The sequence below is a fragment of the Macaca mulatta genome, chromosome 9 (assembly GCF_049350105.2).
Source record: "Macaca mulatta isolate MMU2019108-1 chromosome 9, T2T-MMU8v2.0, whole genome shotgun sequence".
NCBI lineage: Eukaryota > Metazoa > Chordata > Mammalia > Primates > Cercopithecidae > Macaca > Macaca mulatta.
Window position 1 is genome coordinate 62011558 of NC_133414.1, and position 22864 is coordinate 62034421.

Below are 22864 nucleotides of genomic sequence, written 5' to 3' on the forward strand. Positions count from 1 at the left end.
TAAGCGCACAGCTGAGGACAGTTACTGGGTGAACAGGCCTGGGTCTCTGCCTTCTCATGCCCCCACCGCCCAGACCCTAGAAGGGGAGTGGCTGCGGCCTCTGCACCTTGGCGCTGAGGGCTCCCAGACCTGGCCCAGTGGGGCATCCCAGTTCACCACCCTCCCCGTCTTAGGTAGGCCAAAGCCCAGGCAGGGTAGATCCTCAGGCACACTGCCCCCTAGAACAGGCACAGGTGACGCGGGGGTATGGGACCCAGGCTATGACTCTGGACACAACCTTCAAGGTTGTAAAACGAGAAGGCCCATCCCCGCAAAACACGCATTCCCCCACAACCCCCACCCCCCCCACACACACACACACTCCCCTGCACCACAGATACACACACTCCTTTCGGTCCCCACTCAGACGCCTCGAGGTCTCAGACGCTCCCCACCAGAGCCTCCGCGGGGGAACCATAGGGGTGCGGCCAGGGCGCGCCGCAGGGTGACCAGAGAGGACGCGCAGCGACCTTACTCCCGCTTTTCCCGCAAGGCGCGTTCGCCATCCTGGACTCGTGGGCACGGGCCCTGCATTCTAATAATCACCATAATAACAGGCGCTGGGGGTACAGAGGGGACCCAGGAGACGCTAGCCTCCATCCGATAACCACCGTAACAGGGGTTGGGCCTCCCCGCTCCTCCGCTCTAAGTGTTCCTTTCACACTTCGTAAGTCACCGGCAGGCCAACCGCCCTTACGAGAGACCCTCACAGACATTAACACAATTGAGAAAACTGAATCCAGAGTGCGGACGTTAAGTTGTCCCAAATCACAGGGCCGGAGAGTGAGGAGCCTGAGTTGGAACCCAGGAGCTTCTGGAACCCGCTCCAGAATCTTGCTCTCGACCTCTCGCGGTTTAGAGAGAACGGGTGAGCGAGCGCCGCAGCCCTGCGCAAGGCCGTCAGGCGGGCAGCGCTGGGGCCCGGGACCCGCGCGGACACTCCGCCCGGGGATCTGGGATCTGGGAAGGCTCCCTCGAGCCGGGGTTGGAGCTGCGCCTGGAGGGGCCTCGGCTTGCGGAGGATCTGGCAGGAAGGGGGCTCAGTCCTGGCTACCAGGTGTGAGGGGTCAGGCGCGGAGCCCTGTGTCAGACGCGGTGGTTGTAGCTCTGCTCTCTGGGATGGGGGTGGTCCTCTCACCCCACCCTGCCCCAAGCCACAGGGAACCCCGGACGCCCCTGGCACTGGTGTCCGGGACCCGCCCTGGCCGGAGCCCTGGGGTTTCCGGGAGCTCACGGTCTCCTCTGCGCCCCTCCACCTCCGGGCCTGGGCCTGGGCCAGGGCTGGGCTGGGGCGGGGCTGCGGCCTCGGGGCGCTGGGTCCCTGCCCCTGCTGTGCACTGCGCGGCTCCCCGCGCCGCAGCTAGGCACCAGCGCCACCACGGACCGCCCCCGCGCCCGCCCGACGGCGCCCCACTGCGCTTTAAGAGCCGCCCTGGCAGCCCAGCCCCAGCCGCCCAGACCGGAGAGACCAGCCTGCGGGAGCAACCCCATGGCGGGTAAGCGAGCCTCGCCCTCCCCAGCCCGGCCCCGGCCCCTCTGCGACCCTTCCAGCACTTGCCTCCGCCCCGCGCTGGGGCGCATCGCCTGCCCTGCCCAGCCTCGGAGCGCTCCTGGAGGGGCGCTGGGATGGAGTGGAAGCTGAGGCCCGCTCCTCGCGGTCAGTTGCGGCTTAGGAGGTGTCGGGGGTCCAGCCTTCTTACCACCCTACCCAGTCCAGATCCCTGAGACCGGGATGCCCCGCGGCCGCACGTCACCCTAAGGGAGCCACATTTTTGGCCCGCCCCAGGCCCCAGGGGTTGGAACCCAGCGTCTGAGCACCCCTGGGGCGAAGCCTCCTGGGTCCCCCAAATGAGGACATGTGAGGGCCAGCAACAAACGGGCCTTGCCCCCTCCTCCTCCCCACCCCGTCCACCGCCTCCCACCAACTCCCCTAAGAGCATGCTCACCTTAATAGAGGGCTAGGGAAGGGAGAGGGTGTTAGAGAAGAGCCCAGCCTTGTAGCAGGTTCCAGGGCCCCAGAGGGTAGATGTCTGATTGCAGACCGGGAGGAAGGTACCTTTCAGGGCTTTCCTTTACTGACTGCGTCCACACCCCAGCTCCCCTGCTGGCCTCAACAGGAGCCCAGGGGATATGGAGGTTCTGGTGAGGGCAGGTTTGATTTCTACTCGGAAGCGCAAGGAAATGGCTTCTTTAAGCCAGAATCCCAAGGGCAGGGCCAGCTGTTTTCCAAGGAAAACCAGAAGGTTCTGCCCAGGGCCCTGAGACCCTGGGGTAAACAGCTTCTCCTCTGAGAGCTGGCGGAACCCAGCCAGCAGCACCCCTCCTGGAACCCCTCCCCCGCAGACCTGCTCCTATCACTCCTGAGATCAAACCCAGAGGCAGGGTTGCTGCCCCAGTTCTGCCCCAGCAGGCCGGGGCTGTGAGGGAGAGTGGCTTTCCCAGGCAGGCATCACAGCACTGGTGGTCTCTGCCCCCAGAGCAGCTGGCCCTGGTGATTGGGGGCACCATCGGGGGGCTGCTGCTGCTGCTGCTGTTGATCGGGGCAAGCTGCTGTCTGTGGAGAAGGTTCTGTGCCACCCTCACCTATGAGGAGCTGCCTGGGACACCAGCCATGGCCAGCGCAGCCGCCTCCAGTGGGCAGCAGGACAGGCCCTGCCAGCCGCATGCTAGGACCCAACTGAGCAGGTGAGGCAGGATGTGGGGCCAAGTGGGCCCCTGGAATTTCCCTCAGGGTGGGGTCGAAAAGGAAAGTTCTGTTTATGGGGGTGCCTCTTCTATGCTGCTTCGGTGCTGGGAGCTATCACAAAGAAACCCCAGAAACCTCACATCAGCTATTAGGCAGGCGTTATGAAATCCGTGTTCCAGGTGAGGGAACTGAGGCTTAGTGCACATAAGCAACAGGTCCAGAGAACACGATTAGGAAGTGGCAGAACAGGAATTCAAACCCAGACTGGCTGACACTGTCAGGGGCTGTGTTCCTTCTCCAAATCCCACTGCTGTGTGTGTGTGTGTGTTGTGTGTGTGTGTTGTGTGTGTGTGTGTGTTGCCTGATATGGGCCCAGAAAATGGTGCCCTGGCCTCCTCCTGGCTCCCGATGGCTTTTCTTCCTCTAGCCCCTGGTGCTCAGCCATGTTGGCTGAGCACTCTAAGACCACACCATTCACTTGCCACCTACATATTGTCTCCCTAACTCTGGACAGGCCACCAGATGTGCCATTCGTGGTGCCCCCTTCCCTTCAAGGCCGAGATTTGGTGCCCCTGCACAGCGGAGAGTGGACCCATGCCCCATGGGACTCCTGCCCGGCATCAGAGCTTCTGCCTCACACCCCTAGTGGCGGCCTTGGTGAGTGTCCCTGCCAGGGCCACCCAGAGGTCAGGGTCTGCTCAGGTGGCCTCATCTGCTTTCACCAGCTTGGCTCCGGAACACAACCTGAACCAGCCAGGGATGACAGGGTTGCCCAGGGACCACTATTTCTGGGTGCTTTCATTTATGAAGTGCTTGCTGCACCCCATGAAGGTGAGATATGGCCTTGGGTGCTGATTTGGAGTGAGACCTCACCATGACTCTGGGGGGAAGGAATTATCACCCCATTTTACATAGTCACAAACAGGCTGTAAGCAACAGACTGGGATTGGAACCCAGGCATGCCGTATACAGAACTTGTGCTGGCTCCCACTCTAGGGTGATGAACAAGAGGACAGAAAGGTAGGGGCTGCAAGCACAGCTTTCTGCCACCTCTTTGCCCTGAAGATCTACCAAAAGACCATCCCAGGAACCACCCAATAATCACTTTGGCCTTTCTAATTTGAAGAGGAAGAAGAAAGGCAATGCTTTATCACTGAGTCATGCCCTAGACACCATGGAAGGGGGCCAGGCCAGGTGATGGGCACTGTGTCCTTGAAACAGGTCCTGACCTCCAGGGATGGGGGCCAATCCCAGGAGGCAGGACTCTACTAGGATCCCCAGCCTGGCCATGCAATGCCTTCATGCTGAGAGGTTTCCTGGAGGAGCTGCACCAGAGAGAGGGGATGTGTTTAGCCTGATGAGGAGAGTGGGGTAGGTGTGGTCAGGCTAGCTGAGGCTTAGCAGAGAGGGATGGGCCAGGATGGGGTGGGTGCCCAGAACTTGCCACTGTCTGCCATGCCCCTGCCTTGCCTTCCTCTGGCCTGTCAGCCTTCCCATCCTCTGTTATAGGAGATGCATGTATGGTAGGGGCTATCAACCCAGAGCTGTACAAGTTCCCAGAGGACAAAAGTGAGACGGACTTCCCTGCTGGCTGCCTGGGGCGGCTGTGGTTCTCGGTGGAATACGAGCAGGAGGCTGAGCGGCTGCTGGTAGGCTTGATCAAGGCACGGCACCTGCAAGCCCCCTCCGAGACCTGCAGCCCCCTGGTGAAGCTCTACCTGCTGCCCGATGAGCGGCGCTTCCTCCAGTCCAAGACCAAACGCAAAACCTCCAACCCGCAGTTTGACGAGCACTTCATCTTCCAGGTACAGCCTCTGGAGAAGGCAGGGTCTGGTGCCCTCCGCGCTGCTGGGAAGGTGCAGACCTGCAGGAGACCTGAGCCTCCTGTACCAGCCAGGGCCCTGCAGCCCCCGGGACCCTTGATGCCATCAGCTCTGCTTTACCTAGCCTGCTAGGTTAAGGCCTATTGGAGCCGATCCCTGATAGAGGGGCAGGGGAGAGACTTGCTGAGTAGTGACCAGAGGCCTGGGCTCCCCTGTCCTGACTGCCTGGAGGAGAGTGGGTGAAAACACAATTTTAGAGCAACTACTGAATGCCAGGCCCTGGCCTATGGGGCTCAGGGAATTATCCCAAAGGCGTGGAGCAGTATGGGGTTTCTGGCAAGTTTATCCAAGGAGGGCAAAAGACGGGCCTTAGCGTGAGTGCAGGAGCTTCCTGTGCTATAAGAGGCCAGCGCGGGGGCCCAAGTACCCTTCCAGGGTAGGTGTGGTGCCTTGCTGCACTTTGGGCTGGCTGGCTCAGGCTCTGGAAGTGGAGAGGCTGTTGGGGCACCGAGCCAGTTTCACAGGGGCCTGGGAGCCTTAGCAGGTGACTGGGGGCCCTTGGGGAAGTAGCCATCGAGACCTGCCAAAAGGCCTTGGACAAACATGTTCTCAAGAGCTGGGTGGCAAGCTAGCCAAGAGGTGAGGTGCAGCCAGTCAGCTTTCAGGAGCAGTGTGACTGCTGAGGCCAGGGCCATCACTTGTGCCTTCCGCCCTGGCTGAGAGCTGGGAAGAGGGGTGCCCTCAGACCTGGTCCCGGGCCGTCTTTCTGAGGCCAGGGCTGTGAGAATTCAGAGGTGAATCACTCTTCTCCAGACGTCAGAATCCAAGGCTGCAGCCTTGCTGACGTGCGACACATCGTGCTTGCAGGATAATTTTTCTTGGCTCATCACTTACCCACTCTATCTCGCCCCAACTCAATCCAGTCCCTCTGTGCCTCCAGAGGGAAGGGGGAAAGGGAGAAGGGGAAAGAGAAGAAAATCAATATTAATGGGCCATCTGCTGTAGGTCAGACACTGTGATTGGGATTTTACAACCAGAGAGGAAGACCCATGACCCCCATTTCACAGGCAAGGAGGCCAAATCTCAGGGAGGGGAGGACTGGTATGCCCAGCTCTGACAGCAGAGACAGGCCGGTGCCCGGGCTCCTGGGCCTTTGCTACAGCGCTGGGTGGTGGTGGGGCCACGTTCACCATGCAGCCGTGTCACTCGGTGCTCCGGTTAAACGGCAGATTCCAATTCATGGGTCTGGGCTGGGGCCCAAGATCCTGCATTTCTAACAGGGCTCCAGGTGGTGGTGGACGGACGCTGCAGGTCCTCGGACCACACTCTGCATAGCAAGGTCCTGGCACCTACCCCCACTTTCCAGGGGTACACAGCTCTGCTGCTAAGAAGGGTCCCCTGAAAATGCCTAGGTTTGGGGTGTGGGCCCCTGGTTGAGACACCCGTTCTCAAAAGCACTCATGTCCAGACTAACGAGTCACACCATCCCATCCCCTACCACCACTCCTGACCCTGGCTGGTGTCCTTGTCTCCCCTAGGTGTCCAGCAAGACCGTCACCCAGAGGGTGCTGAAGTTCTCCGTCTACCACGTGGACAGGCAGAGGAAGCACCAGCTCCTGGGCCAGGTGCTGTTCCCCTTGAAGAATGAGACCCTGGCGGGGGACTGCCGGCGTGTCATCTGGAGAGACCTGGAGGCCGAGAGCCTGGAGGTAAGGTCGAGGTTACTATGCCTGTGCCACTGAGCATCAGCCGGCAGGTGTGCACAGGGTCCAGCACCTGCTGGCAGCGTCAGCCCTCAGCATCCCGCATACCACCCTATAACAGTGACTCAGGGAGGAGGGCCTAGGCCCTGAGCAGCATGGGACAGAGGGGAACAGACCTGCCCCTGGGCAGGGAGGGGCTGCTTGAGGTCTTGTTGTCACACTGGCCATCAGACTCCCTGGAGCAACCTGAAATATCCACATTTGGATTCCCATCTAGGTCAGACAGCTGTGCGAGGTGACAGCACAAATGGTCCAGCCCAGGGAAATGTTTCTCCCAGCCCACCACCCCCGGGAAGGCCCCAGCTGGCTCAGACCTGGGTGTGACTCCTTAGCTCTGGTCCACAGGACTGCACAAGCCCCTTAAACTCTCCAGACCACAGTTGCCCCGTCCTTAAAATGGCAGTGGAATTCAAAGGGGACCATGTGAGTGTGTCGCATGGACAGCTGGGAGGAAGCGGGAAGCTCTCTGGGGGTTCTCTGACCCCTTCAGCACCTGCCGGAGTAACAGCGTGGTGTGCTTCCACCTTGGCCTCCCCAGCCCCCCTCGGAGTTTGGCGACCTCCAGTTCTGCCTCAGCTACAACGACTACCTGAGCCGCCTGACGGTGGTTGTGCTGCGTGCCAAGGGCCTCCGGCTCCAGGAGGACAGAGGCATTGTCAGTGAGTTCCTCCCTTTCCTCCTGGGGAAGGTCCCGCCCACTGAGCTTACAGCCCGGGGCTGCAGTCCAACCTCCCCCCTGACCATCCAGTTTCTGCTTGCATACACCCTATCACGGAGTGCTCACTACCTCACAAGACATGCTCTCCCTCAGTAGACAGTTCTGGTGCAGGAAGCCTCTTCCTATGTTGAACCCAAAGCTGCATCTCCTCGGCCTCCCCCACTAAGGGTTCTAACCCGACCACAATACCAGGCCCTGCCCCTGCTGTTTCCCGAGGCAGCGTCTTGGCTCTTTGAACTGTCCTGTCTGCCTCCACCTCCACCTTCCCACGTGGGTCCAGTTCCTCCAGGGTGAGGCCCGCACCTCCCTCCCCCCAGGGGAAGGGCCCCCCGCTCCATGGGCACTGATGCTTGGCCCCCCAGAACACAGGAGCTGCAGGAGGGGAGGCCTTGGCTCACCCCACACATCCCACCCCATTTGGGCTCACCCCACACATCCCACGCACCCCAGTGAGGTGGTGGCGATCAGTCACCTGTTTGTGTTCACGTCTGGGGTCACCGTAAGCCAGGCAGGATCCAGACCTTCCACTGTGACTCTGACCCTCACACACCAAATCTTAACTCTCTATACAAGGTGTTTAAGGGGCCCCAGGGAGCCTGGGGACCCCGTGAGCAGCCCCCCAACAGGGAGGGACAGGCATGTGGTGCCAGGCTCTGGTAAACCAGGGCCTGCCGGAGCCGTGGGTACTTTCTTGATGCAAAGAGGAAGGAAAAGGAAGGGAGTGGAGCCCCGCCTAGGCTGCAGGGCAGTGCACTCAGCCGGCTTCCTCTGGTCACGCCCGCGGGGCCGCAGCACTGTGTGAGAGGTGGGGCCCTGGCACCTAGCTTGGGCACGTGCCCTCCTTGCCGGACCTCCCACAGGCAGGGGCTCGGCTCCCGCCCGCCTCTGCCAGCCCACTAGTGCTCACTGTTCCCCAGGTGTGTTTGTCAAAGTGTCTCTGATGAACCACAACAAGTTTGTCAAGTGCAAGAAGACTTCAGCTGTGCTGGGCTCCATCAATCCTGTGTACAATGAGACCTTCAGCTTCAAGGCCGATGCCACCGAGCTGGATACCGCTAGCCTCAGCCTGACCGTGGTGCAGAACGCGGAAGGGGACAGTAAGACCGCGCCCTACCCCGGGCTGCTGGGACGGGGACCACAAGGGGCTGCCGAGTGTTCAGGCAGGGGAACCTCGGAAGGAGCTGTACGTGCTCCCTCCCTGGTTAAGGAAAGTAGTGCTCAGAGAGGCTGAAATACTTGCCCAAGGACACACAGCTTGCCAGCAGGAGGCCTGGGTTTCATGCCCAGCTTTAGTTCGGTTGAGCTTTGTCTGTGGCACCCTAGAAACAGGTTAACATGGTGGCTTACGTCTGTAATCCCAGCACCTTGGGAGGAGGCCAAGGCGGGTGGATCACTTGAGCTCAGGAGTTCAAGACCAGCCTGGCCAACACGGTGAAACTCCTGTCTCTACTAAAAATACAGTAATTAGCTGGGCATGGTGGCACGTGCTTGTAATCCCAGCCACTTGGGAGGCTGAGGCGGGAGGATCTCTTGAACCCAGGAGGCGAGGCTGCTGAATCTGTCCAAAAAAAAAGGACCGGGCACAGTGGCTCACGCCTGTAATCCCAGCCCTCTGGGAGGCCGAGGTAGGCAGATCACGAGGTCAGGAGATCGAGACCATCCTGGCTAACACGGTGAAACCCCGTCTCTACTAAAAATACAAAAAATTAGCTAGGTGTGGTGGCAGGCGCCTGTAGTCCCAGCTACTCAGGAGGCTAAGGCAGGAAAATGGCATGAACCCGGGAGGCAGAGGTTTCAGTGAGCCAAGATACACCACTGCACTCCAGCCTAGGCGACAGAATGAGACTCCGTCTCAAAAAAAGAAAGAAAGACGTTGGCTGGACACGGTGGTGCATGCCTATAATCCTAGCACTTTGGGAGACTGAGAGGAGTGGATCACGAAGTCAAGAGATCAAGACCATCCTGGCCAACATGGCAAAATTCCGTCTCTACTAAAAATACAAAAGTTAGCTGGGTGTGGTGGTGCATGCCTATAGTCCCAACTACTCGGGAGGCTGAGGCAGGAGAATCGCTTGAACCCGTGAGGCAGAGGTTGCAGTGAGCCAAGATTGTGCCACTGCACTCCAGCCTGTCGACAGAGCGAGACTCTGTCAAAAAAAAAAAAAAAAAAAAAAGAAAAGAAAAGAAAAGAAAAGAAAAGAAAAGAAAGAAAGAAAAGAAAAAATAAAGAGGTTAAGCAATGGCCTCTGCTGCCCCCTCCTGGAGCAAATCACCCGAGAGAGTGGGAGGGAGCAGGGCTGCCACTAGCCCAGGGACCTGGTGCTCTGAGCTTCCTCGTGCCCTCTAGATGAGCCTTTGGGGTTCTGGGCGAGTTCTGTCAGCCAGCTCTCCCACACTACCCCACACCGCAGCACCCACTGCCACTCTGGGGAAACACAGCCATCAGGCCACGGCTGGCCAAATGGCCTGGACTTAAGACCCTTCTCCATGGTGGCCAGTGAACGTTACTGCTGAATGTACTTACTCTCTGACGGCCGGCTGAGGCCTTCTTTCTAGAGGGGCTCTTTCCTCCCTCAGTTCTTTGGCATAAGGTAGACTTAATATGACCCTACAGAAGGGTGTGGGGCAGAGCTGGTGGCCCTCAAAGAGAGAGTCTCTTTCAGGGCTCTCCTTCCTCCCAATCTCCCAGGGAGAGAAGCAGCCCTTCCAGCAGCAGAGCAAAGGCAGGGCCCCTTTGGGGGCTGTCAGTTCCCACTCAGAGAGGAGGGAAGTTACTACTTCCTCCTGGGGAGGAGGAGGGAGGAAGGGAGGTCACTGGGGACGTGACTTCTGTGCTCAGGAACACACCGGTGCTCTCCCTCCCCTGCAGAGAGCCAGCAGCTGGGCCGAGTGGTGGTGGGCCCCTACATGTACACCCGTGGCAGAGAGCTGGAGCACTGGGACGAGATGCTCAGCAAGCCCAAGGAGCTAGTGAAGCGCTGGCACGCGCTCTGCCGCATCACGGAGCCCTGACCCTTCGCCCAGCACCGCGGTTCCGCTTTGGGAGCCGACCGTCCTCGCAGTTGCACGTGACGGTCACAGCCGCAAGCATGGACGTTTCATCCAACAGCTCCCTGAGCTGCCAGGCCAGCCCGAGCCAGGAGAACGTGAGTGCTGATGTGCAGGAGAGAAGAGGGGACAAAGAAGCCCCGGCCCAGTCAGCAGCTCTGGCCATACAGCCTTGCGACACACTCCCTCCTCCTTACCCGCGGGGCTGCCTGGGTTCAGAATCCCGGCTCCTGGTCCTCACAGCCCTAATTTGGACCAGAATCTCAGGTGCTCAGAAGAAAGATCCTGTTTAGGGATGACCCAGCTCTACCTGCTGAATGGATGTGCAGGGTAAACGTGGGTGCTCCATCGGGAAAAGCTGATGATGTGTTCATGCAGTCGATGACCCTCGCTGCTTTTTCAGCTAGGGTTTCTCTGCCTTCTGCCCAGCAGAAAAAACATACTGCTATGGGGAAAATCACAGGGAGAGTGCTGTGAGCAGCACGCTCAGGCACCAAGTGTCGACATGGCTCACTGTGCTGGGTGAGGGCCTCCCCAAGCATTAGGTCCTCCACGGGGCTGTGTCAAATGCCCTACCACATTGTGTCAAGTCTGCCCGTGGCCCACCCTCCCCACAGTCCAAAACCACACAGCCCTGGTTCTCCAGCTGTTCTGCTGCTGTTTCTACGCTCTCCCTGATTAACAGCATTCAGTTCCTGGGCTCTCCCTTTGCGCAGGAAATGGTGAAAGCATGTGGCTATGGTATAGCCCACAGGGCTGAGATTGTTGTGTTGCAGTATTGATGTAAAATTTGTTAAGAAGGAAGTACCCATAAATCACTCCCATCAATTCCCCAGAAGTTGCACTCAAGCTAGTGGGCAGCCCTTGTGCTTGTCACAGTTACCGTAACAGGCAGTGTGTATTTGCACCTGGCACTGTGCAGCCTGCACGTCAACACGTTGTTTTGCATAACTGGAACAGAACATGGAACCAGTATCTCTTTCTCTTTTTTTCCTTCTTTTTCTTTTTTTATTTTATTTTTTTGAGATGGGGTTTCCCTCTTGTCACCCAGGCTGGAGTGCAATGGCGTGATCTCCGCTCACTGCAACCTCCGCCTCCCAGGTTCAAGTGATTCTCCTGCCTCAGCCTCCCAAGTAGCTGGGATTACTGGTGCCCGCCACCATGCCTGGCTAATTTTTTTATTTTTAGTAGAGACGGAATTTTACCATGTTGGCCAGGCTGGTCTCAAATTCCCGCCCTCAGGTGGTCCACCCACCTCACCTCCCAAAGTGCTGGGATTACAGGCTTGAGTCACTGCACCCAGCCTGACAGTATCTTTTTCTTACGCAGTGAAACAACTTTAGCAAAAGAGGCAATGAATGTTATACTGAGTTTGTACCTCTTTAACTTCACCTCCAGTTTCTGTCAATCTACAAATACAAGAGTCGCCTGGCAGTGGTTCATATGGACAGAATATCTTGTGTTTGCTTTTTGTCACTTATTTCACTTGCACATTTTCTTTCTTTTTTCTTTCTTTCTTTTTTTTTTTTGAGACGGAGTCTCGCTCTGTTGCCCAAGCTGGAGTGCAGTGGCATGATCTAGGCTCACTGCAAGCGCCGCCTCCCAGGTTTACTTACGTCATTCTGCTGCCTCAGCCTCCCAAGTAGCTGGGACTACAGGCGTCCACCACCATGCCCGGCTAATTTTTTGTATTTTTAAGTAGAGATGGGGTTTCACTACGTTAGCCAGGAAGGTCTCGATCTCCTGACCTCATGATCCACCCACCTGGGCCTCCCAAAGTGCTGGGATTACAGGCGTAAACCACCATGCCCAGCCCACTTGCACATTTTCGAAGTAGTCCACAAAGCTGTAGTTTCTAATAGCTTCATAGCACACACATAATAGGGGTTCTCTGTATGTTTACAGAGCAGGCTACTACAGTGGAACTGTTTGTGTTTCATCTGACATCCCAATAGATGCCAGCCACCCCCACATTCCAAGCTGAGATTTCTGACTAGCAGTGACTTTTCTAGGGCCCACTTGGAAAAGTTGATAAGTATCCTTTTCTGCAGGACGGAGTAGACTGGTATCTCTGACTCATCCCTGAAAAATCTAAATGGCAAGAGACTGGCAGGCTCCCTGCTCTGAGGGGGAGGAGGTGGTTGTTTGGGCTGTTCTCTACAGACGTAGTCAGAGCAAAAAGCATATGCGTGCTTCCCGTGGACCAGAGAGACCTGGCCTGGGTTGTTTCAAATCCTGTCCACAAGGCAACTCCAGAAGAAAGAAGCCCTTTACAGTTTCATAAAACACTTTAGAATCAGCTAGTCAATTTCCACAAAATAAAGTGCTAGAATTTGATTGGATTTAATTGATCATGTAGAACAGTTTGGGGGCCATTTGACATGGTTAAAATCTTCAGTCTTCCTATTCACTAACACGGTATATCTCTTCACTTCTTTAAGTCTTTTGTATATTTCTTAGAACTATTTTTGTGGTTTTCAGTAAAGTGTTCTTGCACATCCTTCAATAGATCTATTCTTAGGCATTTTATATTTGTTTATGGCTAGTATCTACAGATTCTGTTGCTACAAAACTATGTTGACCTTGTTATCCAGTGAGTGGCCTTGTGTAATTCATTTAAATTACAATAATTTGCAGATTATTTTTGTATAATCACGTCATCTGTGAATGACAGTTTTATTTCTTCCTTTCTTAATCTGTATGCCTTATTTATCTCTTGCCAAACTGCAGTGGCTGAGCAATAGGACAACAAAAAGAAATAAAAGGGATCCGGATCATAAAGGAAGAAGTAAAACGATATCTGCACATGACATAATCTTGTCTATGGAAAATCTTAAGGAATCCACACACAAAAAACTAGAGCTGATAAATTCAGCAAGGTTGCAAGATTTAACATTGGTATGCAAATTGCAGTGACTAGGACCTCCAGCAAATGCTGACTATTAAGTAGTGATAGTGGATATTATTCTTGTCTCATCCTCAATCTCAGGGGTGCTGGGTGGGGCATGGGGAGAGTTGTCAATATTCACCATGAAGTTTGATAGTTGCTATAGGATTTTTAATATACTTATGAACATATATTCTCAAGCTGTTAAAAAGATTTTTTTAAAAAATCACAAATGAGGTTAAATTTCTCTCAAATACTTATTCTGCACCTTTTGAAATAATTTTATTTTTCTCCTTTATTCTTTGGATGTGATGACTTATACTAATTGACTGTTGAATGTCAACCAAATGTACATTCTTGTAATAGAAACCAGCAGGGTATGTATGCGTTTGTGTGTATATGCAGTTTTATACACATAAACACAATAATAGTTGGACTTATTTATTTAAAATTTAGATTTATTAGAGGGAACATGGCCATAAAATAAAATAAAATTTAGGTTTAAGTTGGGCACAGTGGCTCACATCTATTATCCCAGCATTTTGGAAGGCCAAGGGAAGTAAATTACCCAAGCTCAGGAATTTGAGACCAACGTGGTGAAACTCGGTCTCTACAAAAACCACAAAAATTAGCCAGGTGTGGTGTCACACACCTGCTGTCCCAGCTACTTGGAGGGCTGGGGCAGGAGTATTGCTTAAGCCCAGGAGGTTAAGGCTGAAGTGAGTCATGTTCATGCCACTGCACTCCAGCCTGGATAACAAAGCGAGACTCTGTCTCCAAAAATAAAATAAGTAAATAAATAAATACATAAAATTTAGATTAACTTGCTGTTATATTTCTCAGGATTTTTGCAGCTATGTTTATGACAGACTTTCCTATAATATTCTTATCATAATGTTCCTGCACTTGAAAGAATGTGCAATTCTGCAGTGGTGTGCAGGGGTTACGCGTATTTCAACTGGGCCAAGTTTGTTAATCAGGTTGGTCAAATTATCTACATCTTTACTGACATTTTTGTCTGTTTTCCTGTAAATTACTGAGATACACTAAAGCCTGCCACTATTATTATGAATTTGTTTATTTCTCCTTTGAGTTTTGTTAATTTTTGTTTTATGCATTTGGAGGCTGTGTTATTAGGCTCATACCCATTTAAAATTGACATTTTCTGGTAGAGTGAACCCTTTATTATGTGAAATGGCTTTTTCTACCACTCACAATGGTATTTTTTTCACTTTTCCCCTTATTTTTGAATTTTTAATGTTCTTATAATGATATCATGTCTCTTGAATACAGTTGTTTTAATCAAGTCTGTCAATTTTTGTCTTTTGTGGATTTTGTGAATTTACATTTATTGTAATTACTGATATAGCTGTGTTCATAAATACCATCTATTTGTTTCCATTTGTCTTACCCATTTTTGTTTTTATTTTTTTCTTTTGTATTGCTTTCTTTCAGATTTTTTTTTTAAATTCCATTTCCCCCTTACCACTGGTTGCTACTTACACATTATTTTACAATTTCTTTAGTGGTTTCCTCCACAGATTACAACTTCTGTACATTATTATAATCTAATACAAATTTTACTTTTTATTGTTTCCCAGACAAAACTATGACCTCACAATACTCAATCTGTATTTACCTCCATTCTACTCTTGCATGTGTATTATTATTACTCATTTTAATTCCACATATATTTTACACCTAACGAGACATTATTATTATTGCTATGTGCAGTCAATATTTATTTGTATTCACCCACATATTCACTCTGTTATTTATTATTTCCTGCATTTCTGTGAGTCTATCATAGATCAGTTTTCTTCTACCTGAAGAATTCCCTTTAGTATTTTTTGTGTATGCACATCTGCTGGCAGCAAATTTTCTCAGGTTTTTTTGTTTGCTTGTTTTTGAGACAGGGTCTCACTCTGTCGCCCAGGCTGGAGTGCAGTGGTGTGATCACGACTCACTGTAGCCTCAACCTCCTAGGTTCAAGCAGTCCTCCCACCTCAGTCTCCCGAGTAGCTGGGACTACAGGCAGGCACCACCACACCTGGATAATTTTTTTTGTACTTTTTGTAGTGAAGGGATTTCACCATGTTGCTCAGGCTGCTCTCAAACTGCTGAGCTCAAACAATCTGCCTGATTTGACCTCCCAAAGGGCTGGGATTACAGGCCACCTCACCCTGCCTTTCTCACTTTTTGAATAGAAACGTCTATTTCCGATTCATTTTTAAGGATATTTTGTGAATATAGGATTACAGGTTGACACTTTTTTCTTTCAGGAACTTCAGAACGGCACTCCATTATCTTCTCACTTCCATCATTTCTGTTGACAAGTGATTTTCAGTGCTATTGTTTCTCCTTTGAGAGTAATGTGTCAGTAATGTGCCCTGGCTCACGCCTGTCATCCCAGCACCCTTGAGCCCAAGAGTTCAAAACCAGCCCAGGCAACAGAGCAAGACCCCCATCCCGCTCTATAGAAGAAAAAGAAAGGAGGGAGGGAGGAAGGAAGGAAAAAGAGAAAGGGAGGGAGGGGAAAAGAAAAAAGGAAAGAAGAAATGTGTCCCTCCTACCCACCTCTAACTGCTTTTAATGTTTTCTCCTTGTCTTTCGTTTTCAGCAATTTAAGTATAGTGTGCCTGGGCTGGGTGCAGTGGCTCACACCTATAATCCCAGCACTTTGGGAGGCCGAGGCCAGTGGAACACCTGAGGTCAGGAGTTCGAGACCAACCTGGCCAACATGGTGAAACCCTGTCTCTACTAAAAAATCCAAAAATTAGCCAGGCATGGTGGTGCGTGCTTGTAATCCCAGCTACTCGGGAGACTGAGGCAGGAGAATCGCTTGAACTTGGGGAGGCAGAGGTTGCAGTGAGCTGAGATGGTGTACCACCGTACTCCAGCCTGGGCAACAAAGAAAGACTCCTCCTCAAAAAAAAAAAAAAAAAGTATAGTGTGGCTGGATGCAGTTTTGTTTTTATTTATCCTGCTTGGGGATCATAAAGCTTTATCAGTTTTGGAAAATTCTCAGCCTATATTTATTTAACTGTTACTTCTGCCCCATCTTCCCCCCTTCTTTTTCCAAGACTCCAATTACATATGTGTTAGATCTGTTTGCCTCTTCCCACAAGTATCTTATGTTCTTTGCTGTATTTTCCATACTCTTTGTCTCTGTTCTTCAGCTTAGAGTTTTTATTCTGTCCTATTACAGTTCAAAGAATATTCCTTCTGCCAAGTCTAACTGTAGTTAACCCATATGCTAAGTAGTTAATTTCAATTATTGTATTTTTAAGTTTTAAATTTCCATTTCAGTCTTTCTTATAGATTCCAGTTCTTTGATGAAAGTCTCTATTCCATCCATCAAGTCTGTGTCTGATAACACCAATATCTGGGTCATTAGTGGCTCCATTCTGTTGTGTATGTTTTCCCCTCGTTTCTGTTTTGTTGTGTGACTGATCATTTATTGTTGAATGCTAACCATTATAATAAATTTTAGTGGCTCCAGGAAACATTATCTGAAAACAGTGTCTTTCTCCAGGGAGGGTTTGCCATGTCATATGATAGACGGAGTGGGAAGATTTTACCTTAATCCAATGGTACTGAACTGACTAGAGTCTACGTCGCGGTTTTTGTAAGGCTCCATCTCCACCTCTGGTTTGCCCGTCTATCTAGAGTGTGGTCTTCCAAAGATTCCAGCTGAGTGTCTGATGTGATTATTAGGCTTCTTTTCCTTGGTGGGTCCTACACTCCAATTTTTATCTCATTAATATGCCACTGCCAAAACCTGCTACCTTTCATAGCCTTTCTGCAGAGCTTAACTCAGCAGATGCCTCAAGGGGAAAGTGTTCCTTTTCTGTGTCTCCCTTCTAGATGGTATCTTGGCCCCTCCAGTTCTAGCTGCATTGACAACCTCAGTCTCCATTTCTTGTCTCTCTAGCACTGGATTCTGCTGCCTTTGCTGCCTCTTAGCTATGGCCGTCTGCCCAAATGCTTGGCCTCTTAGCTAAAATCAGCACGTTTCCTGAAGGGAAAAGTAGTTCACAGAGGGCCAAGTCACCTCCTTGTGTTTTCCTTCTTTTGAGATTGTGGCCCTTCAAATTCTTGTTAACTGCGAAGCTTTCCAAAAACTTTTTAAAAAGATTTTCTGTGTTTTATTCAGCTTTTCCAGTTATTCTTGGCATGAGCGTTGGTCTGCCTCAAGCAGAAAAAAAAATTCTTTTCTCAGAACTCTTTTCTCAGAGAAAGGATTCTCGGCAGAGAGTGATTGTATACAGGGAATGGGATTAAACAATTCTTGGGAAGGCTGGTGAAGCCAACAAGGGAACAGTTACTTGTATCAGTGTACTATTTTTTGCTATAATGGTGCATAACAACTAATCACAACATGTCAATGCCATACTTAAATGAGCACTCATTTCTAACACATCTGTGGGTTGACTGGAGGTGGTCTGATCTAGGGTAGGTAACTCACTGTTTTTTTTTGTTTTTTGTTTTTTTTTTGTGTAGACAGAGTTTCACTCTTGTTGCCCAGGCTGGAGTGCAATGGCACAATCTCAGTTCACTGCAACCTCTGCCTCCCAGGTTCAAGTGATTCTCCTGCCTCAGCCTTCCGAGTAGCTGGGACTACAGGCCTGTGCTACCACGCCCGGCTAATTTTGTCTTTCTTTCATTTCTTTCCTTTCTTTCTTGAGATGGAGTTTTACTCTTGTTGCCTAGGCTGGAGTGCAATGGCGCAATCTTGGCTCACTGCAACCTCTGCCTCCTGGGTTCAAGTGATTCTCCTGCCTCAGCCTCCCAAGTAGCTGGGATTACAGGCATGTGTCACCATGCTCAGCTACTTTTGTATTTTTAGTAGAAACAGGGTTTCTCCATGTTGGCCAGGCTGGTCTCGAACTCCCGACCTCAGGTGATCTGCCTGCCTCAGCCTTCGAAAGTGCTGAGATTACAGGCGTGAGCCAATGCGCGGGGCCTAATTTTGTACTTTTTAGTAGAGACAGGGTTTCTCCTTGTTGGTCAGGCTGGTCTCGAACTCCAGACCTCAGGTGATCTGCCTGCCTTGGCCTCCCAAAGTGCTGGGATTACAGGTGTGAACCACTGCGCCGGGCCTGGCAACTCACTTTCAAGCTGTGGGTCTGGCTGGGCTTGGCTCCTCACATTTGTGCATTCTGAACACAGGCTGCAGGGACAGCTGCTACCCCCAGGGAAAGCTCTTTTCATGGTGAAGGTAGAAGCATAAAAAGGCAAGCTGCATTGTGCAGACGCGCATCTGTGTCTCTGCTTATGTTGTGTCATCCAATATCCCATTGGACAAAGCAAGTCACATAGCCAAGCTCCAAATCAAGGGGTGGAGAAATAAATGATGCCTTTTTCCTGAAGGGAACTGCAGCGCTACAGGGCAATGGACACAGCCACAGGGAGGGGTGAAGAATTCGGGTGGACACACAGCCACAGGGAGGGGTGAAGAATTCGGGTGGACGATGCAATGAACCATGCTGATGTTTCCTAGAGCTGGGATCTTCAGGAGCCTGTGCTTGGCTGTGCCCATCCAGTCACCAAGGAGGAACCCCCTGCAGCACAGCTGCTTTTGGGCCTCCATGCCATTGTTGCCAAACTGACATTCCATGATGATGATGGCCTGTCATTTGTACAGCTATTTGCATTATGTTTTGTCTATTTTGCACTGTGGAAATCTTTGCCCAAATTACTGCAGGAGTCTTGAGCATCCTGCTTTCGTAAGTTCAGAGTCAAAGGAAGAAAACAATGATTTTTTAAACCATCTTTCTGCTTTCTAGTCTCACCTGAGTGCCTCCCATTTGGCAGAATCAACCTGGAGCCCTGCTCGTAAGACTGTCCAGGAAATATAATTTCCAGACCTCCATTTCCAGAAAAATGTAATAAACACCTTTAAAGGGGATGGAGATGGTACTGTGTGCTAACCCCACTCTGAGACAAACCTGGGTCACAGGAACCATAGGGAAGATGTCTGCAGTAGAAGGGGACCTCTACTGTGAACAGGGTGACTATTCACATAAAGCCTGGCCTGCCCCTTGGTGACCTCCTTCCCTTATGCCTCTAGACTCTACTAAGTGATCAGAAATCCCTGCAAGCTAGTTGGTGAGGGAGGAGTGAAAGTGAAAAATGAAGAGGAAACACTGCTACCGCCCAATGCCCAGAGCCAAATGCAAGCCTGGTCCAGGCTTGGGGGAGGAATCAAGAGGAAGCTTAAACTTAAAATGAAATCCGAAGTGTAGACTCCTACACGGGATTGGACATTTTAAATGCTGAACAGAGCCTGTTTTTATAGATAGAAGTTACAGGAGAAATTTTTGGTTAACTAAGAATGATCCAAAAATCATATGAATTTCGTGATCCACAAAGTCACAGAACATGCCCTAGATTTTATCCCAGGGGCGGGGAGGAGTGACCTGCAGAGCAGGTTTGAATTGGTAAATAGAAAACAAGAATAAAATAGTTTGTTGTTTACATTCCATAAGCCTGGTTCTTTCAACATCATGAGTATATTTCTTGGTTGAATTTAGTATGCCACTGTGAAGCCAGATTGTGATATTTGCCTAGTATGTTTTGTCCTAATATTTAGTATGGAATTATTTGCCCAAATCACCTGCCCCTCTCCACTTGTAGCTTTATTTCAAGAGGTATGTTTCTCAAAGTGGAGTGACTGCCAGAGTGGGAGAAAGGAGCTAGCCCTTACAGCTGTAGTAGGTCTTCGTACATCAGCTTGGTAAATCTGCAAAGCCGCCCCGACCCCGCGCCCCCACCCCCACCCCCCGCCGCAAGTAGCCTTCCCCACGTGTGGACAAGACAGAAGGGAGGATCCTGGAGGATGTGCTGTTTCTCTGGGCCCCACAGCTAGAAGGTGATGGAACTAGAATTTAAATCAGATTCCAGATGTCTAAAAATGGTATCGTTATCACATATTGCCAGGGACCTCAAAAAAGAAAGACAGAGACGCCCTGCACAGCCACAACATTCCCGCAGCCTGGGAGGGTCTGTTGGGGGCCCCGTGCCTGTGACAGCCGCTCCTGCCGGTGCAGCACCGGGGAGGCTGTGCATTCAACGAGTCCTTCCTCCCTTCTTTCATTCCATTCCTGCCTGCCTTCCTCCCTCCCCACTCCGCTCCTTCCCTTAGACCTTCCTTCCGCCCTCCCTACCCCTCACACGTCTCTCGCTCCCATCCTTCTTTCTGTGTGAATTATCTGTTCATCTCCATTGCTGCAGTACCGTCTGGCAAATGATCTGCTTGGATCCCCCTGGCTTTTTTTGAGAATCGGCTGGCATCAGGGTGCTGACTGACAAACTTTCAGGGGTCTGGGCACTGTGGGGACGGAGCCTGGACACGGCGGGGTCCCCGCTAGGAGAGCCGTGGGGACGTGACTGACAGGTCAGGTTGGGCCGCGAGGTGGCGGAGCGGCCGCACGTGCGGGCGTGTGGCGCGGGCTGAGCGCGATCGGTGGCCTGGGGCCCGCAGCAGCACCCGAGCGCCAGCCTCCCCCAGCGAGTCTCCAGCGCCCTCTACTGTTCAGCATCCTCCCCGCCGCGAAGGGAGCCGCGGAAGGGGATTCTGGCTGTGACCACAGAGCAGATGTTAAAGGATGACTTTGGAGGTGTGAGGCCATACATTGACAACTGGTATAACGGCCGTCCCAAAACCTTCCCTTGTGTCCCCTCCCAAGCACTACCGCTCCCTTCTCGCCAAAATAACCAACGACCTGATTTTTATGGCAAACACTGCTTTTACCACCTAACCATGTAACTTTATGTGTGTGTGTGTGTATATATAAGTATGTATATGTATATATGTATATGTGTATATATACGTATATATCTATGTATGTGTGTATATATCTATGTATATATCTATGTATATGTATATATGAAGCCTATTGTGATTTTGATTGGGATTGCATTGAGTTTGTTTGTTTGTTTTGAGACAGAGTCTTGCTCTGTCGCCCAGGCTGGAGTGCAGTGGCGCGATCTCGGCTCACTGCAAGCTCCGCCTCCCGGGTTCGTGCCATTCTCCTGCCTCAGCCTCCCGAGTAGCTGGGACTACAGGCGCCCACCACCATGCCCGGCTAATTTTTTTTTTTTTTTTTTTTTTTTTTTTTTTTAGTAGAGACGGGGTTTCACCGTGTTAGCCAGAATGGTCTCGATCTCCTGACCTCGTGATCTGCCCGCCTCGGCCTCCCAAAGTGCTGGGATTACAGGCGTGAGCCACCGCGCCCGGGGTTGCGTTGAGTTTATAAATCAATTCAGGGGAGAACTGACATCTTTAAAATACTGGGTCACCTAATCAGTTCACACGGTATATACTTCCGTTTGTTTACCTCGTCTCTCATTTCTCTAAATAATATTTAAAGTGTCATGGACATCTTTCATTAAATTTTTCCCAGACATTTGAATTTTTATGCTACCATAAATGATATTGTTTTAAATTTTTTTTATTTTCTAACTCTTGCTGGTATACAGAAATAAAATTGGTTTTCCTATTTTGATATATATGTATATGTGTATATATATACACACACTGTATATATACACACACACACATATATAATTTCTCCATATATGTAAGGCATCAAAAAGGAAGTATTTTGTGTTTAGCTTCCTTCATTCGACATTACATTTTGAGAGTCATTCTTTTTGCGTGTATGCAGTTTATTCATGTCCATTGCTGTGTAATATTGCTTGATACTTTGCTGTTTATTCATTCTACTGTTAATGGATTTTGGGATTGTTTTTATTTGAGGCTATCACAAATAACACTGCTATGAATATTCCTGCATATGTATCTTGGTGCAAATGTGCATGCATTTTGGAGGAATATAACATTAGAATGGAGTTGACGGATTTGCGTATCTTCAAATTTAGTAGATAAAGCTATACTGTTCTCCAAGGTAGATGTGCCAGTTTACATTTTCACTGGCAATTGAGAGTGTATAAGAATTCCCACAGCTCCGTGTCCTTGGCAACACTTGGTATTGTCAGGCTTTTTAATTTTAGCCATTCTTTCCAGGACATACAGGTATTTCCTTGTGGATTTAACGTGTACTTCTTTGATGATTAATGAGATTGAACAACTTTGTATGTTAAAGGTCATTTGAATTTCTTCCTTGTGAAGTGCCTATTCATGGGTCATGCTTTTTTTTTTTTTTTTTTTTTTTTTTTCCTGTTGGGTTATTTGTGGCTTTCTTATTGATTTGTGGATCTCATTTTGATTATATGTATTATAATATTTTTTTCCTATTCTGTTCTTTAAAAACTACTAATATATTTTTGGATAACCTACTCTCACTTTATGACTTCCTTTTGATTGACGAAGTTGTTAATTTTAATGTTATCAAATGAAACAGTTTTTCTCTTATATTGGTGCTTATTGCAACCTGTTTATGAAGTTTTTCCATACCTTAAGATCATGAATATATTCTCCTATAGTATTTTCTAGAAGCTTTACTATTTTCCCTTTCACAGGTAGATCTAGAATCTACTTGATACCCATGTTTATATAAGTTATTACATAGAGTTCAAGTTTCTTTTTTTTATTTCATAAAGGTATCCAATTATCCCAGCATCATTTATTAAAAAGACTCTTTTTTTCCCACTGGTCTGCTGCACCCCCTAGGTAATAAATCAAGGGTCCAGGTATGTTTAGGTCTGTTTCTGGGCTCCTTCTGTTAAGTTGGTCAATTTGCTTATCTTTATACTAACCCCTCCGCGTCCTAATTACTAATTTATCATAAGTCAATATGTGGTTGAGTAAGTCCTCAATCTGATTCTACTTCTTCCAGAGCATTTTAGTTATTTGGGCACTTTTCATTTCCATATATATTTTATAATCAGCTTGCTAAGTCCCTCTCATTCCCCTAAAAAGAAGCCTATTGTGAT

The 22864-nt window shown here is 50.4% G+C and overlaps 1 protein-coding gene across 3 annotated transcripts; it reads left to right on the top strand.

The window, feature by feature from the left end:
* Positions 1–911: 911 nt before the first annotated feature.
* On the top strand, positions 912–14279 carry LOC694530 (synaptotagmin-15). Of its 3 annotated transcripts, none has more exons than XM_077946416.1 (8): positions 1286–1535; positions 2522–2724; positions 3240–3382; positions 4235–4530; positions 6087–6257; positions 6850–6970; positions 7947–8126; positions 9899–14279. In XM_077946416.1, the coding sequence occupies exons 2-8, from the start codon at positions 2651–2653 to the stop codon at positions 10039–10041; spliced, it is 1128 nt and encodes a 375-aa protein (XP_077802542.1). In that variant the 5' UTR covers positions 1286–1535; positions 2522–2650; the 3' UTR covers positions 10042–14279. The 3 variants fall into 3 exon arrangements, with proteins under 3 accessions (XP_077802541.1, XP_077802542.1, XP_001083207.3); XM_001083207.5 differs by having other exon boundaries at positions 1353–1535; positions 2517–2724; XM_077946415.1 differs by lacking the exon at positions 2522–2724 and having other exon boundaries at positions 912–1535.
* Positions 14280–22864: the final 8585 nt, after the last annotated feature.

Bases quoted from the DNA above. Each gene is read 5' to 3' on its own strand.
- LOC694530 (XM_077946415.1), top strand. From the start codon at position 1,159: ATGGGGGTGGTCCTCTCACCCCACCCTGCCCCAAGCCACAGGGAACCC. The intron at 3,383-4,234 runs GTGAGTGTCCCT...CCTCTGTTATAG, and splicing joins CACCCCTAGTGGCGGCCTTG to GAGATGCATGTATGGTAGGG. The intron at 8,127-9,898 runs GTAAGACCGCGC...CCTCCCCTGCAG, and splicing joins GCAGAACGCGGAAGGGGACA to AGAGCCAGCAGCTGGGCCGA.